This window comes from Nannobrachium achirus (assembly GCF_963921795.1).
Source record: "Nannobrachium achirus genome assembly, chromosome: 12".
NCBI lineage: Eukaryota > Metazoa > Chordata > Actinopteri > Myctophiformes > Myctophidae > Nannobrachium > Nannobrachium achirus.
In genome coordinates this window covers 27,265,862-27,282,032 of record NC_137832.1, presented here as the reverse complement: position 1 = coordinate 27,282,032, position 16,171 = coordinate 27,265,862, and the positions used below count along the sequence as shown (strand labels likewise).

Genomic DNA, 16,171 nt, shown 5'->3' with positions numbered 1-16,171 from the left:
TACAGTAAAATCAAAATCGGTTTAACCACTTTAACCGTAATATCTACAGTACATCAGTGATCTACAAGCTCACAACACATCACGATTTGAGTCACATTGCCAAGCGTTGTGAGCTTGTAGATTAGTTTTATTATAGAAATGAAAACATTTGAAACCTTTGAGTTGTTTTTGGGGAAACAATTTAACAACACACATTTTGTATGTGGATCCCTGGCACAAAGTGTTTTCAGATTTCAGATGGGGGGTCCGCAGCTTACATACATTTTAATTTGGGGGTCCTTGACATGAAAAGGTTTGAGAACCACTGCTGTAACTTACCTGAACTCTCCCCGGTTGTTGACAACTTTGTCCTCTGGACAGAAGGAGGCGCTGTTCTCCAGTACCACTATTTCAACACTGCGAGAAGTATTACCCCGCCCAGTAGTCACCACACACTCCCACTCTCCGCTGGCCTCCACATGCACATTGAATAGGATGAGCTCACTGCCAGTAAAGGAGATAGACAGGCCATTATTTATATATTGTAACCACATAATCTTTCAAGCATCTGAATGAATTAAACTGTCCGTCTTCAAAGCATATCAGTTTGCTCAATGTGCAATGCTTTGTAAATTAATATTGACTTAAAAATATTTGAGTGTTGAATAGAATGGAAAGCAATGGATTGAATGAATCACATCACCGTCTGAACACAAATGCAGGTCAAAGAGCAAGGGCTCTATTTTGACTGTCTTAAGTACCAGCTCTTATGTCTTAACTTAAAGGCCTGTCCATACTGTCTGCGACCACCGAACGTTTCGTCGGAAAGGTCCGGTTCAACTACACAATTAAGTCACTTTCATCTTCTGAAAAGCATTACCCCGAATAAGAGTTCGGAAAGCTGCATGTCGGAAAGTCGGAACTCTCTGACAAAAAGTTTGGTGGTCGGAGACAGTATGGACAGACCTTTCAGTTAAGGCATAAGAGCTGGTACTTAAGACAATCAAAATAAAGCCCTTTAAGTCTCTAATAACTTTGGCTAACCTGGTGATGAAGGTGCAGTCGTGCACTACACTTTTCTCCAACTGGATTCCCATCTCTGGGTTGGATGTCACCAGCTGACCGTTGTGACGCCAGTGCAAAGTGGTGATTCTGTCCACCAAGGCTGCGGTGCAGTGGAAGGGCAGCCGGTCCCCTTTGAACACCACCTGGCGCTGCGATGGCAGCAGGGACAGGGTGTGCAACTCCAGAGGACCATCTGAGGAGAGGAGGCAGAAAGAAGCAGATGAGGGCACCGCTCCATTATTCTGGGCAAATCTATGCTACTCTCTCATTATTATTTAACCTTGGCTAAAGGTTTCCACGGAAGCCATCATGAATGTGCTGTTTTAGGAGGAGTATTGGATGCAGACAGCACCAATTCATAAGGGCAAACCACAGGATTAGCCAACAACACAGCAGCACGCTGATGCTTTTGGAAACGCATCCCTACTGAAATGACAAGATTCATTGCAGCCTTATTTTGGTTTGCTAGGCCTTTAAAACGAGGAACATCTTGAGATGATGTTGCTGTGTGAGTACACAGGCTTTGTCATTCATAACTTAAGTTTCCCGAGTGTTGGAAATAAAGAGTGGTGAACCACCTCATTCATATGCATTGAGCTTTCTACTAGCCAGTCTCCTACCACAGCTCAGCTGGCTCTCCTTCAGTCCACGCAGGGGCTTTCCACGCAGGCTCCTTGGATAGGCACAGAGGGTCTCATCCATTAACCGGGCAGAGCTGGTGCGAAAGAACCCCGGCACCCAGCGCAAGCCACAGTCACATGACAGGAAGTCTGAGTTGAAGTTCCTGGTGAGAGAAGGGAGGATGGTGATTTATCATGCTAGATAACAAGGGGATGTATACTTTCACTCTGATGGCAAAACGATAAGAACTTTTTGGACAAGACACATTACTACCTATCTGAATTTCTGAAATATGGTGACTGTATCCATTATAGGCTCAGCATATCACATATGGCAAAATAATGTCCACTGCTTAAAGGCCCAACACTCAACTGTTATATATTGCAAACTGTTGAAACATAGTCATTCCGCCACTGGTTTTGTTTACATAGGGATTTATTGGACTGAAGATTTGTTTTCACTCTAAAATGTATGGGGTTTTGATGAAGGGGCTCATGTGACAGACGAAATCCATACTTTATTTTAAGGCTGTATAAAGGTTACTTACATTTGTAATGTTTAATAAACACTACAGGCTTTTTACGTGAGATTTCTTAGTAGTATTTTTCCTCAAGAAAAGAAAACGCAATACAGTGTTAACAAACTATTTAAGAACACTAGAGGCCTATTTTTGTCCATGCCTTATCCCTAAACTCTTTTGCCATTTTTTCTTTTTTTTACTATTTTAAAAAACATTTTTAAATATTTCAAACAGCTGATCTACAAGCTCACAACGTGTTGATGTAGATCGGCTATTTTAAGTATTTTAAAATGTAAATAAGTTAAGACGATAAGGGGTAAGGCATGGGCGAACAGGGACGTGCAGAGAATGTTAGAGAGGCAGGGGCTGGAATTTCCAAAAGGGCATTTTTTTCCCCACACTAAACTAAGCATAACAAAGTCAATGCTAGAGATGTGGTGAGATGGCATGGATTCCTACACAGAGAAGGCAATTCTTTCAACATAAGATGCTGCATTCAAGTTCAGGAGAGTTTGGACAAGGCAATTCTCTTGAATGCTGCCTTCAGGTATATGGCACGGAAAGAGGGCATTTGTCATTAGTTTCACCATAGTAAAAAATGCATTTATGGTCTGGAAAGGTCAGTTTTTTACAGACAGATAAAAGGGCAGGGGATCAAGCCCCCTTTGATGTGTGCAAGTGCCTGTGGGCAAAAATATAGCTCTCTGAATGTCCAGTACGCGATTATTCCTACCGTAGGAGACGGTGTCGCATAAATTAGAAGGCGCTGCTTGTGATTGGCTGGAGCGGAGGTCTGGAGCGCTCGGCTGTGGTCACTTGGCCCGCGCGGGTGTGAATGTTAACCTCTATGCCTAACCCTAACCCTAACCCAAACCCTAACCCTAACCTCAGTAAAACTATGCCTAACCCTAACCCAAACCCTAACCCTAACCTCAGTAAAACTATGCCTAACTCTAACCCAAACCCTAACCCTAACCTCAGTAAAACTATGCCTAAACCTAACCCTAACCTCAGTAAAACTATGCCTAAACCTAACCCTAACCTCAGTAACCCTGACGCTGGCGAGTAGCCGACGCTGGTGAACGGAAAAGAAGCGCTCCTTCCCCCACCGTCTCCCACGTTAAGAAGAAATAGCGTCCAGTACTCACACTTGCTTGAGGGAAGGCAGCTCCTGGAACACACCTGCATCCAAAGTAGATATAATGTTGCCAGAGAGGATCCTAGCAAACGGGAGTATGCCAACAGTTCAACTGGGTGCTCACCCACGCACAATGCAAACAGTGTACTGTTATTATAGTCAGAGTGTATATCTTTGCTATCTGTCTCTTACAGTTTGGTGAGATTTGTCAGTCCCTGGAACATGTCTGCAGTCAAGCAGCCAATGCGGTTGTTGGACAGATCACTAAAAGGTGTGAAAAGACAAGGAGAAAGGCACAGATTTGGTGGTTATTTTTAAACAATTGTCAAAATGACTGGCTTCAATCAACCAGGCAATCACATATTTGTGATACAGTATCTTGACACTTTAGATTATCGTGTTTTTCTTGTGTGTGTGTGTGTGTGTGTGTGTGTGTGTGTGTGTGTGTGTGTGTGTGTGTGTGTGTGTGTGTGTGTGTGTGTGTGTGTGTGTTTGTGTGTCTAAATGTCTAACACGATCTCATTAGGAAATCACAATGGATAGTTGGATACTAATGGTCAAACATAGGGGTCTACAGTAGTAGTAGTTGCGACCGTCAGGTCGCAGTTACTACCAAAACCTCGACAGGCTGCCTGTCAGTCTGTCCGTCTGTCCGTCTGTCCGTCAGTCTGTCAGTCTGTCCGTCTGTCCATCACGTCACACTTTTCCCCAACTCATATCTCCGCCACCGTTGCCCCAATCCATGCCAAACTTTGCACACAAACTCCTTGCCTGCCAATCCACAACCTCCACCCCTCCCGGGACCCCCGGAGCTCCAGGGACCCCCAGGGACCCCCTGTCGCCTCCGCCAAAAAGTGCTAAAATTACCAATGACCACCCCAACGGGGCTGTTCACGGGGAATTCCCAGGGACCACCGACTCCTGGTGCTCCAGAATGGATGCAAAAGTGGTCGCACCCCTAGTGGAGGACCCCCGCCACTGCAGCGCACATAAAATGCCGTAACTCGGGCTAGGAGTGACCGGGAGAGCCGGGGCCGGTACCGGGAGAGCCGGGGCCGGTACTTGGCGCCGCCTCGGCGGCGCCAAGAGAGCCGTCAACATGAATCTTTCCCATATAGCGCCACCATCAGGCCCATTTTTTCAAACACATTTTTGGACCCTGCTCCTACAGATTTTGCCCTAAAATCACGCAAATCGGTACACAGTATGTCTACACTCATGTCATCAACATGGATCTGTCCCATATAGCGCCACCATCAGGCCCATTTTTTCAAACACATTTTTGGACACTGCTCCTACAGATTTTGCCCTAAAATCACGCAAATCGGTACACAGTATGCCTACACTCATGTCATCAACATGGATCTGTCCCATATATTTTTTCAAACACATTTTTTGGACACTGCTCCTACACATTTTGCCCTAAAATCAAGCTGCGACCTGACGGTCGCTTATCTCCCGATTAGGGAGTCTTACTGGTAGTATAGTAATTAAGGATCTCAACATAGGTCAGTGGTGGAATATCTTTAATTCAAGTACTATACAAGTACAATTTTTAGGTATTTTTTACTTTACTGGAGTATTTCACATACTTTTACTTCTACTCCACTACATCCCAGAGGCAAATATTGTACTTTTTAACTCCACAACAATTTTAGCAGTTTTAGATTATTGTTCAAAATCATACTTTAACCACTTCAACCCTATTTAAACTTCGAAAATAGCCGATCTACAAGCTCAAAACGCGTTGCGATGTGACGCAGATTGTGGATCTGCTATTTTCAAAATGTATATTGTTTTTTCTTTTTCTTTTTTGAAAACTTGTGAAATGGCACATTCTGCATACTTTTACTTCTGGTACGCTAAGTACATTTTGATGCCAATACTTTTGTACTTTTAAATTGTGAATACCAAAATCTTTAATTGTAACAGAGTATTTCTACATTGCTGTATTGATACTTCTACTTAAGTAAAAATATCCTTGTACTGTACTTCTTCCAACACTGCCATAGGTAACTAGTTACATACTGTACATAATGAATACTATGATTTCAAACGATGTAATTCACAAAATGTTCTCATTTGTTATTCATTTTATAAGAGCTGGTTTACTGTCAGGTATACAGTCAAGCGCCACAGACACCATAAGCTAGATATTAAAGAAACGTAAATCACAAAATGTTGTCATTTGTTATTAATTCTATAATTACAAATCAACAATGACTCATAAGATTATATCCTTGTTTTGTTTTTTATATCAAAATATAAAAAATAACGGGACATATTAGTCTTGTGATTAAATGTTGAGTGCTAGTGGACTGCATAATCTCACATTTTACATATCCCTAACTAAAATACTACAATAAATATCACAAAATAAACTAGACTATAGCCCCCAGTCAGTTTCCTTTATCACTAGTTGATGAGGAGACCTCTGTAAGAGCTTATCAGCAGTGGAGTAAAAGCAAGGCCCCTGTTCTGTTCTCTTTGACTATGAGTGTGATGTATTGCCACAGCCAGAGAGGGATGTGCTCTGCTGCCTGTCTGACACTATCCAGCAGAGAACTGTGCAAAGCATGTGTTTATCTCGCCCCCTGTTTGTTTTGAGAAGCCCCAGACCTTGCAGGGAAAACACAAGTAGAGGGAGGAGGGGTGGGTGGGGTGGGGTGGGTTGAGGGGATGGGGGAGAGTGTCACGCGGCAGAGAGGACGAAGAGGACGAGCACCCGGCCATTCCGTGACCAGACCAGTGTCCGAGACAGGGACGTGCTGGGCCCCTGATTCAGCCCGGGAAAAAGAGTAGGAGAGGCCCTCATTTCTTTTTTTTTAGTTATATTTCGTCGTTGTCGGGTGGAAACCTCGTATGTCCAAAACCGTTTGTTTTGTATTTATTATTTTAAAAATGATTTAAACTAGTGAAAACAGCCGATCTACAAGCACACAACGTCTCGCACCCCGCGAGGCGTTGTGTGCTTGTAGATCTGCTGTTTTCACTACTTTTGTGCAACAGCCTTCTATGATGAAGCAGGGCCTTGCTTTGCGAAAAAATTTATACATTTGAAACTTGGAGATACGAGGTTTCTGCCCGACAGTGACGATTTACTTTGTTGGTCGCCCAGCCCCCAAAATGGAACGAAGGCCGGCCTGGACCGGCCGGGAATGAACCGGCCGTTCGGGAGCTGTCCCGCTTTTCCCAATGGCCAGCACATCCCTGGATGGGGGGGGAGTGTCACGCGGCAGAGAGGCGAAGAGGACGAACGCCCGGCCATTCCGTGACCAGACCAGTGTCCGAGAACACAATGAGCGAGCAGCGAGTGGTTGCAAACTGCTGCCCTGTCACATCCAATGACACAAGAGAAAACCTCGCCGTGGCCCTGAGGTTTGCTTGGCGACGTCGCAGGGCACCAGATATGTCATCCCAGGACCCCACAAAGATCAACATGAGACCAGGACAGAACAGTCGAGTGAGTGCGAGCCAAACCTTTTTGGTTACGCTAACACAAGGAGCTGGATATAATGCATGACATCTGCCATGAGTTGTCATAACAGTATGGGCTTTGGAACAATGCGAGGGGATACGTGGGCGCTGCTTCTTTCAACAACTACTGTGTGATTCTTAATGTGGCAGGCACCACAACCAGTGTTGTCGTTCAAAAACTGCACAAACTTCAGCATAGCAAACAAATGCATTCTAAATTCTCATGCCTGTGTTTATGATTTCTATTTATACTTCTGCTGCTATGTGTTTATATGTTATACAATGGGTAGTTTTAGCCAAGCAATCTGGTCGGTCATAGATGCATTCCAAACATACTGTTAATTCCCATAAAGCAGGGCTTGCTTGGCTGCATCTCAAATCTACGGCATCACACTGTTGCACCCATGATCACAGCAAAGAATGCACTCTCAGGTTTTGTTTAATTAATGTTTGTGAATTAAGCGTCTACTTACAGTTTCCTAAGCTCAGGCAGGCCATGGAATGCTCCAGGCATGACTGTGCTGATCAGGTTGTGCTTTAGGTCCCTGTGGAGAGAAAAAAACAGCAGGTCAATAAAATAACAACTTCCCAATACATGGATCCATGAAATAGGCACATCTCAACACTGGGACTTCAAGAGGCTCCTTTAAGTGAAAATGATGGGGAGTGGATACATATGCCCCGAACATGGCTCCACCAGTGGGACCCAGCGGGACATTTCTGCCTACAGATAAGAAATCCTACCCCATCGGCCACCTGGGTTTGAGGCTATAGCAAAGATGCAAGAACTCGACCAAAGAAAATATTGTTGGAATCTAAGACGACTAGCAAGGGGTTCTGCTCGTTTGGGGCTCGCTTGGAAAGTGGCCCTTCCCACGATAAAGCTATTCTGGCTATTTCAAAACTATAAATATTAATTTCTTTAACTCGCTTTGAAGGTCTAATTTCATACTCCCCACCACATTACACTCCACCCTCTCCCAGGGCTGTGCCCACACCCATGTGTTAAACCGCTCAGCCAGATGACCCTCGCCATCACCATCAGCAGACCTGCATGAGCGTTAACCTTGCAGAAATCGAGAAGATGCCTTTTCCTTTATTGGCCAGGTGGGAATAGCCAGGTTAAAGGAGGTCAGGAGACAAATGGCTATCAACCGGCAGGACAGGGCAAACCGACGTGGTCTGGAATGCGATCCGTGTTCCTACATAGCATGAAAAATGCCTGCTCCCACAGGACTGGCCACAGCTAGGAGGATTTCCTTACAGGAGCTTGCAGACATCAACACCATGGTTTACAGCGGCTGCATTTTCCTCCATTCCAGTCCTACCCACCCAGTATACGCCACTGTGGTAGGCAAGACCTCGAGGGACTTTCTGCTCCTCTTTTCCACAACGAGGGATCTAACTTCTGTTTTTTTTTCCTTTCTTCTCCCCAACCAACCATTCCGCCCTCACACCACGCGCACCATGCCTCAGACATCTCCTTACCCATAAGCCTTGTCGTCTGTCCAAGAGATGAGCTATTTTGATCAAATCAGGGCACAATAATCATTTTGTAAAATGTTTCCAGGAAAGAAAAAAAAGAGGGGAAACATTGAGTGTGTGCGGTATGGTTGGAAGTGGAACACAGTCAGAATCAGGGGTTTTGGTGTTGGTCAGGACCTGTTTTAGTCAAGCTTTTGGGGCCATCACTCATATCAGGATTATAGATGGGAGACATGTTATAATGATGGTGCAGCAGCTACCTGGCATGGGGCCAGCAAGGCTGAGGTCTGGTGTGTTTGTCTCAAAGCAGACATCCTTGGACAGCCTTGGCTAGCTCCTTGAGCTCATTCCAGAGCCTCTGACACAACATTTCGCAACACTTTAACAGCTCTTTATAGAGGTGGAAGGTTGCTTAAAAGATAAAGTGCTATCTTGGCATTTCTGGATTTTTTTGTCAACACCGAAATGTAAAATGGAGTAATGTCATACTGTAGCAAGAGGGTGAGGTTAGTGCATGTGCAGTACGTACACTGTGCATGTGTGTGTCTCTACAGGGGTGTGTGTAGGCCTGATGTGAGAGACCACTAAAGGCTAATTTACGTATACTCGGTCGCACGAGGGTGTTGTGTGCCGAAAATAGCCAAACGTGTGCCAAAAGAAGCGACCTCACAAAGTGTTGCATCCATAGACGTATAATATAGGCCTAATAGAGAGTAGATTGCCCCACCCCCAACTATTCATTTCAATCCAAGTTGCTCAGTGGCGTTTGAAGCACCCGGAAGACTGCCGGAAGTAGTAGAATTGGCCTAAAAAGTTAGGCCAATTTTGCGAAAGTAAAGCACTAAGCAGGCGCGCTAGGGTACGCAGTAGCATTAGCACACACTCACACACACACACACACACACACACACACACACACACACACACACACACGCGCGCGCACACACACGCGCACACACACACGCACACACACACGCACACACGCACACACGCACACTCGCACAGATAGCGTTTAACTGTTGTCTTAGGTTTGACCACCAGGTAAAGGCTGCTTCAACGTTCTACTGGTGTGGTTTTGGGAGCTTGGTTGCATCCACAAAGCGTTGTGTGCTTGTTGCAACTCTAGGTCGCAGTTTAATTGTTGCGACCGAAGGTCGCAGTATACCATAAGAAATGTCGTAGCTTGTCCGTCCGTCTTTCAGTACAGGACGTGACATCACCTCTTCAAAAATCGAACCCTGGATATTCATACTGTCACTGTGACATTACAGCTGTCCGTCAGGCAGTCCGTCCGTTCGTAACGTGCCAATGTCTATAGCTGTGTGACATCACATTGTTGACTGTCAAGACTAATGACTATCATCACCTGGATATACATGCCCTTTGCCCTTTGCCCAAGGAGATCCCTGATGTCATCAATTACCTTCCAAGTTGGAACAACACATAGATCGCCATACATGGAGCTGACTGGATCATCACATGGATCTCCATATATGGAGCTGACCAACACTGACATCATCAACTCTACATCACCCGGATCTCCATATATGGCTATGGCTGACTCATTCTGACATCACCAGGATAACTCGACCAGCTCAGAGGAAGGGTATAAAGAGACCGCACTCTCCTAGTAGGACAGATTCAACCATCGCTCTCGAGAATCTCCAACTCTACCTTCAAGACCATCCACAGATCTCTCCATACTGTATATGGATATAGCTGACCTGTTCTGACATCACCTTCAAGACAGAAGTATTTTTCATTGTGCATTTGTTTTGCTCCAAGTTGATCCCATGCCAAAGCGAAAGTTGATCCCATGCCAAAGAGCCGTCAAGCACCGCAGCGTGAACACAGAGCAGCGTCCCCAGCCCCCCAGGCCCATGCCCTGCATGCGCCCGTGTCCCGGAGGAGACGCAACGCAAGTCACACTTGCAAATTAATTCCGTCCTTGTCCCTTTTATGCCCCATATATGGAGATCTCTGATGTCATCAATATATTATTAAGCCCATAGCTTGGAATGCCCATCTTTTACAATCCATATTTGTAAAAGATTTTGTCCACATTTTGTCCAACTTAAACAACTAACCGCAACTCGAATCACACTTGCAAATTAATGAATTCCGACCTGTGCGAATTCCGTCCTGCACGAGCTCGCCCTTTAGGGCGTCTTACTGGTACTGTAACAGCCGGCTATTTTTAAAGTATGAATTGGGCTTAAGGATATCACTCACTGAGCATGCGTAGTGAGTCAATCTTCTGTGCCATAGCTGTGTACGTGTGAGTGTGTGTTGTTGTGTGCGCGGGTGTACTGTATGTGTGTATGTGTGTGCACACTCACACACATGCACATACATGTGCGTTTGCGTGTGTGTGTGTGTGTGACACCATACATGTAGCCCATTCTGATTGTGTGCATGTGAGAGAGTAGCTGCATTGAATCTGTTGACCAGGGAGGAGAGAACAATGCTGCAGTTTCCGGACTGGCGTGTCCCGGGGCTCATTAGCACAGTGATGAAAGGCGGGGCACTGCCCACAACTTCCTCCCTCTGATGACCGTCTGTCTCTAACTCTGTGTTTCTTATTCTGTCTTTATCCCGCTTCGGTTTTACACACACAAACACACACTCGCCGTGCCACAAGACAAACAGCGGAGGCACCCATAAATACTCTCCAGTCTCCAAAAGGTGAACCCCTGGTCAGTGTGTCAGTCTTCAAATAGCTTACACTTCGAGCAACCAAACAGTATATATTTGAACCACACATCTGCGCTTCCTACAATCTGTCCTTTCATAAACAGCCTGTGAAGCTATGTGTGCTTTAGCGGAGAGAATATCAACAGCCCGCCACTCTGATACACTCTCTTATCACCAAGCTGGGGAATGCGGAGGAGCTCACGAGAGTCAATAGGGCCTGTGGAATGAATTCTAGCTCTATAACATGTAGCTACAGCTCTTGCTACTGCTTAAGACTTCAGCCCCTGTAGCTCCAGCCTAAACTTTTGTTCAAACTAAAGAACCAAGTTCCTGCCTTAATGTACTGTAAGCGCCTGCCGGTTCCTGACTCCACCAGGCTTCACACCCTGGTGTTGAGTTGTCTCTGCCCTCCAGGGCAAAAGACACTTTCCCTGGCATCACCTCCACAGTCCAGTGGCTTCCACTGCGATGACAACAGCTCTCACCAAGGAAGAGGATATTTAGCAGATGGGGCGGCGGGTGACACTTCAAAGCATTCAGGCATTATGATGAACCTGACATACAAGAACCAGCGACCTCACTCTCTTGCCCATTAAATCTTGTATCTACCATGCTCCCCCATTACATAAGTGTTTAAAAATAGTAAACATGCATGCATCCCAGATTCGTGAAAATTACAGAATGTCCTATGTAATTTCAAACCTATGAGGTTATAAACTTGAGCGTACTATCTCCTATGCTGTAGAGAGAGGCAGTTGATCTTGAAACCCACTGCCAGTCCAACGGGAGCCATTGTGTGCTTCCGCTGGGCCTAACACCAGAGACTACCATTTATGACCGTCTTTTCTCTCCTAAACACTCCTCATCATCAATGGAGCTGGTCCTCCTGGCTCTGAAGAGTCATTTCTTCTAAGGGATGGGGAAACAGGGGACAACCCACAAGCACCTGGGCCCCATGCGGGCAAGAGAAGAGCGACGAGCTTGTAGGAGCAGCAAGAGGGTCATAATTACGCTCTGGGCTCCAAAGCGCTCCAGACGTGGAGTGCTCCATTATAGGCGGCACAGCGGCAGGGGGCTGGAGTGTTCCAGTGACATTGTTCAGGCCGTGGCCAGGGGAGAGCTGGGAGAATGGCTGAAGCCAGGGAATGGCCACTCATTATCGCCAGTCTGGAATCAAGAATTTCCTGTTTCACTCCATTAAGGAATGTTTTATTTTATGGAAAGTATTGGCATTCCCATGCAAATTCTTTTCTACAGTATAGGCTACTTGTGTTAATTCTTGGACGCGATACACTTACCAATAATTAAAGAACATTTTGGGTGATTTTCAGAGGACGGAAGACAAGTTGGACAAAGAAAGAATGCCAGGGGCATCCAGTGGTTAACTGGCACCTTGGTTCGTGAAAGAGGTCAGTGGAGACCATTTTTGTGCCGCGTGTCATTTCCTGTCTAGTTGGTGTCTCTAGCGCAGAGGCCCTTGCTCGTTTATTTTTACAGTTTCCTTTTTCTCCATTTTTACTAGCTGCCTTTCCCCTGTCGGGAGGGGCAGGTGGGTTTTAAGGGTGGGGTGGGTTCGGGGGGCAGAGCAGAACTGGCCCTGTGTATGGCCCCATAGACCCCACCTCCCCACTCCTCAACACACTTGCTCACAATGGGGGCTCTGTAACACAGCTCCCAACCTACTCCTGCAGACCCCCACCCCCCACCCCAAAACAGGAAACCAGGATCTGCCGAGCTCTTGTTTTTCTACTAATTTCCTGCTTTCCTGCCCCTTCCACAGATTATTTGCTTTATTTTCTTGTTCTGGTTCCTGTCAGATTGGTTCCCTAATCTATTTTTTGTCTGAGTGCATCTGGAAAGTGGAAACCAGTTTGTTCAGTGGTTGTCCAAAGCTGTGGCCCTGAAGACCTATACTTTATTGCTCCAGGTAAAAGTAAAGGTATAAAAATATCTTTGGTCTAATACTTTCCTAAATGCTTTCAAATACTGATGTCAGGTGAAACGTTCCTTTGAACGTCAAGACATTCTCACACCACCATATCTGCCATCACTGTGACCCGGTTCATAGGAATATGGCCTCCAGCTCCACTCGTCTCATGACTGACAGAAATCTAAACTGTGGATTCAACTGCACGCTCGTTAGAAGAGGGATATACAGAAATAGCAATATACACTTTCTATGTGAAGTGTAACATTTCCTAGGTTGATTATATGTTTCTTTAGACCGTTGCGATGGGAGCGGGAGATTATTCTGCCAAGGAAAACTCTGGAACCATGGACTGTTATTGACTACGGCTCTGGCTTTGGAACCGACCAGGGAAGGGGGGCGATGCCTGTTTTGGCCTCTGGCTTGATTACATGTGAGGTGCATGAGATTGAGCAAACATAATGTTCAGAACAATACACCTCAATTACATACAGTGGGATCTAGACAAACGGGTCATCACAATAATAGACCTCGGTCGTCCTGATCTCAGTACATAAAACTTGTCAAAATACTCAAAATCCCATCTCTGCAGGCTGTAGTCTGTAGAATAATTCAAACAGAAGGATACAAAGTATCCCATAAAAACCTCGTAAAATATGAAAAAATATAGTGAAGCAATAAAATCGGTTCGAAATGTAGACAGAAATAAAGACAGCTGTACGCCCACGTTGCAGCACTTACAATGAGCTAATAGACAGTAGTTTGGGAATACTTTATTCCGGGCTGAACGCGGGCCAACTCTGCCTAAGAGAAGCATCTGGAAAAGAATGCCTTTCATACAAGCCATCAATGGAGAGAGAGACAGTCGCAGGCAAACGGGCAAACATTCAACCGGTAGGTGGACTACTACAGCATGTAGGCTAGTAGTGAGCGAGAACAGGGGGTGGAACAGAGAGAGACAGTGAACTGGGACTCTGGGAGAGGGGAGCGTGTAGCAAGGAAAGCAGAAACGGATGTGGGGGGAGGTGAGCGGAGCGCAGAGCCCCAGCTCCTCGGGAACGAAAAAATGCCATGGACACGATATTATCAAGTTTGCCAAAATGTTGTGCGCGGGAGAATCACTGGTATACACGAAAGCGTTCGGTTTTTCGGTAATGGGCTCATGAGAATATAAGGCTTGCTCGCCGTTTCAATAAACCCCCAGAGCCACGACTGAGTTAAGCTCACAATACAAACACTCCCCGTTCCTTCAGTTTATCTCAAAGGCACATCTGGAGTCTATCAACTCCAACAGTACCCCCCCGTACACACACACACACACACACACATACACATACACATACGCACGCACGCACACACACACACACACACACACACACACACACACACACACACACACACACACACACACACACACACACACACACACACACACACACACACACACTCCGTTCTGTTTCCATTCTCAAGCACGCTTAACCCCTTCCTCACCCACTCCACCCCTTATGTCCTGCGCTCTCATTAGGTGAGCGTTTCTTAACCGGGGGCCACTCAATGGCGTGTGCAGGAAAACACACCGACACAAATGTTCATTTGTTTGGCATTCGGGCAGGGGTAGAAATGAGAGTCCCGTGTGCAGACCTCACAGCTGTCCGGAGCCTCTATTTCAGGGTAGCTTTTAGTAGTAGAGAGTAGAGAGTAGAGCAGGGGTCGTCTTCAACAGCTTAGGGGTCCGGGACCCCTAAGGTGTCCTCAGAGTTACTACAGGGGGTCCTCCAATTCTTTGTGTGATAGAAACCTTTTTTCCTCCTTTTTTATATCAACCACTTGAACCCTAGCCTCGGAAACCCAGACTTTTAGCCTAACGTCCATATTCTGAGAACTTTAGCCAAAAATAGCCGATCTACAAGCTCACAACGCCTCGCAGCGCGAGGCGTTTTTGGCAAAGAGCTATTTTTGGCAAAGAGCTTTGGTGAGGGGAAAAAGAGCAGATTAAGTACATAGTGAAAGGTCAAGTTCATTAAGTATTGACAGTTCAAGTGGTTAAATATCTGAAAACACACATTAACATGAATCCAAAATACACTGATGATTGTGCTGTCAAACGATTAAACTATATGGAATCTATGAAAAGGTTGTGGGGGTCCCTGCTTCATCTCTCTCTCAACTAAGGGAGATCCTTGGCCTGAAAACATTGAAGACCCCTGCATGGAGTAGAGAGTAGACAAGTAGGCTGGTAGAATTCTGTTCTGCCCAGACTGGTCTAGACAGAAGGGCTCCTAGCCATGTCCACACACTTACCACTCCATTTACATGGCATAGTAATGCCCACCTCTGCTTTATTTCCACTTCCATCAATATAATTTGCTTAGTCTCTGTGGAAATAATGTTCATCTCCCACCCTAGGAAAACAACCTCAGCTTTATATAAAGGTAACTGCAGGAGTGTGCTTCCCTCTCTCTCTCTCTCTCTCTCTCTCTCTCTCTCTCTCTCTCTCTCTCTCTCTCTCTCTCTCTCTCTCTCTCTTTCTTTCTCTCTCTCTCTCTCCCTCTCTCTCCCTCTCTCTCCCTCTCTCTCCCCCTCCAGCAACCATCATACCATCTTTAGCCATCTCGGCTCCACTTCCCCTGTGTCAGATGGTAAAGTTGTTTAAGTTGGCCTAGTTCCTAACCCCAACTGCTCAGAATGGCAGGGGCAATTTCAAGGTCTGTTTCAGCAAGACTCAGGCAAAACTACAGAATGTCTTTCTGTTGCAGATACCATCAAGACAAATGCGAATGAATGAGGCTCAGTATGTTGGACAGTAACAGATATTTCCATTCCTATGATATGAATAGCAAGAGATATAAATAGGGATACTTTTTTGTCTTCTAATATGGGCAGTTAGCTTTAGTGTTTTCATTGAATCACTCTGCATCTGCATAATTCTCATGCCCTTTCTGACTTATTGGTTGCAGGTTTCAGCACAAACATCCCTGCATTCTTGTCCATTTACCATCATAAATCACAAACAAGTGTGTATTTCCTGCTCTTGAATGAAGTGGCTTTAACAAAACAGGAAGTGTTTAAAAATGGTCTGGAACTCGGTACGGGAATTCACTGTACACGCTGTACCATAGTAGCACAGTTACTCATCTACCCCCAAGAAAAGTGGGAAAGGACTCCTGTCAGACAAAGACACGTCCTGCAGACATCATGTCAGGTTCTCTCATTGACAACGTCTATCAGGCTGCCAACACCTCTCGCCTCTTGCCAGCCAGGGCCG

The 16,171-nt window shown here is 45.6% G+C and overlaps 1 protein-coding gene across 1 annotated transcript in view; it reads right to left on the bottom strand.

Annotated features, from left to right (window-relative positions):
- adgra2 (adhesion G protein-coupled receptor A2) overlaps positions 1-16,171 on the bottom strand; it is a 58,997-nt gene that overhangs the window by 9,643 nt on the left and 33,183 nt on the right. The window contains exons 3-8 of the mRNA XM_080739654.1: positions 7,274-7,345; positions 3,516-3,587; positions 3,334-3,405; positions 1,665-1,828; positions 1,024-1,237; positions 319-483 (exon numbers count right to left, since the gene is read on the bottom strand). Of these exons, the coding sequence (XP_080595780.1) occupies positions 319-483; positions 1,024-1,237; positions 1,665-1,828; positions 3,334-3,405; positions 3,516-3,587; positions 7,274-7,345 (759 nt within the window). The remainder of the gene's footprint in view (positions 1-318; positions 484-1,023; positions 1,238-1,664; positions 1,829-3,333; positions 3,406-3,515; positions 3,588-7,273; positions 7,346-16,171) is intronic.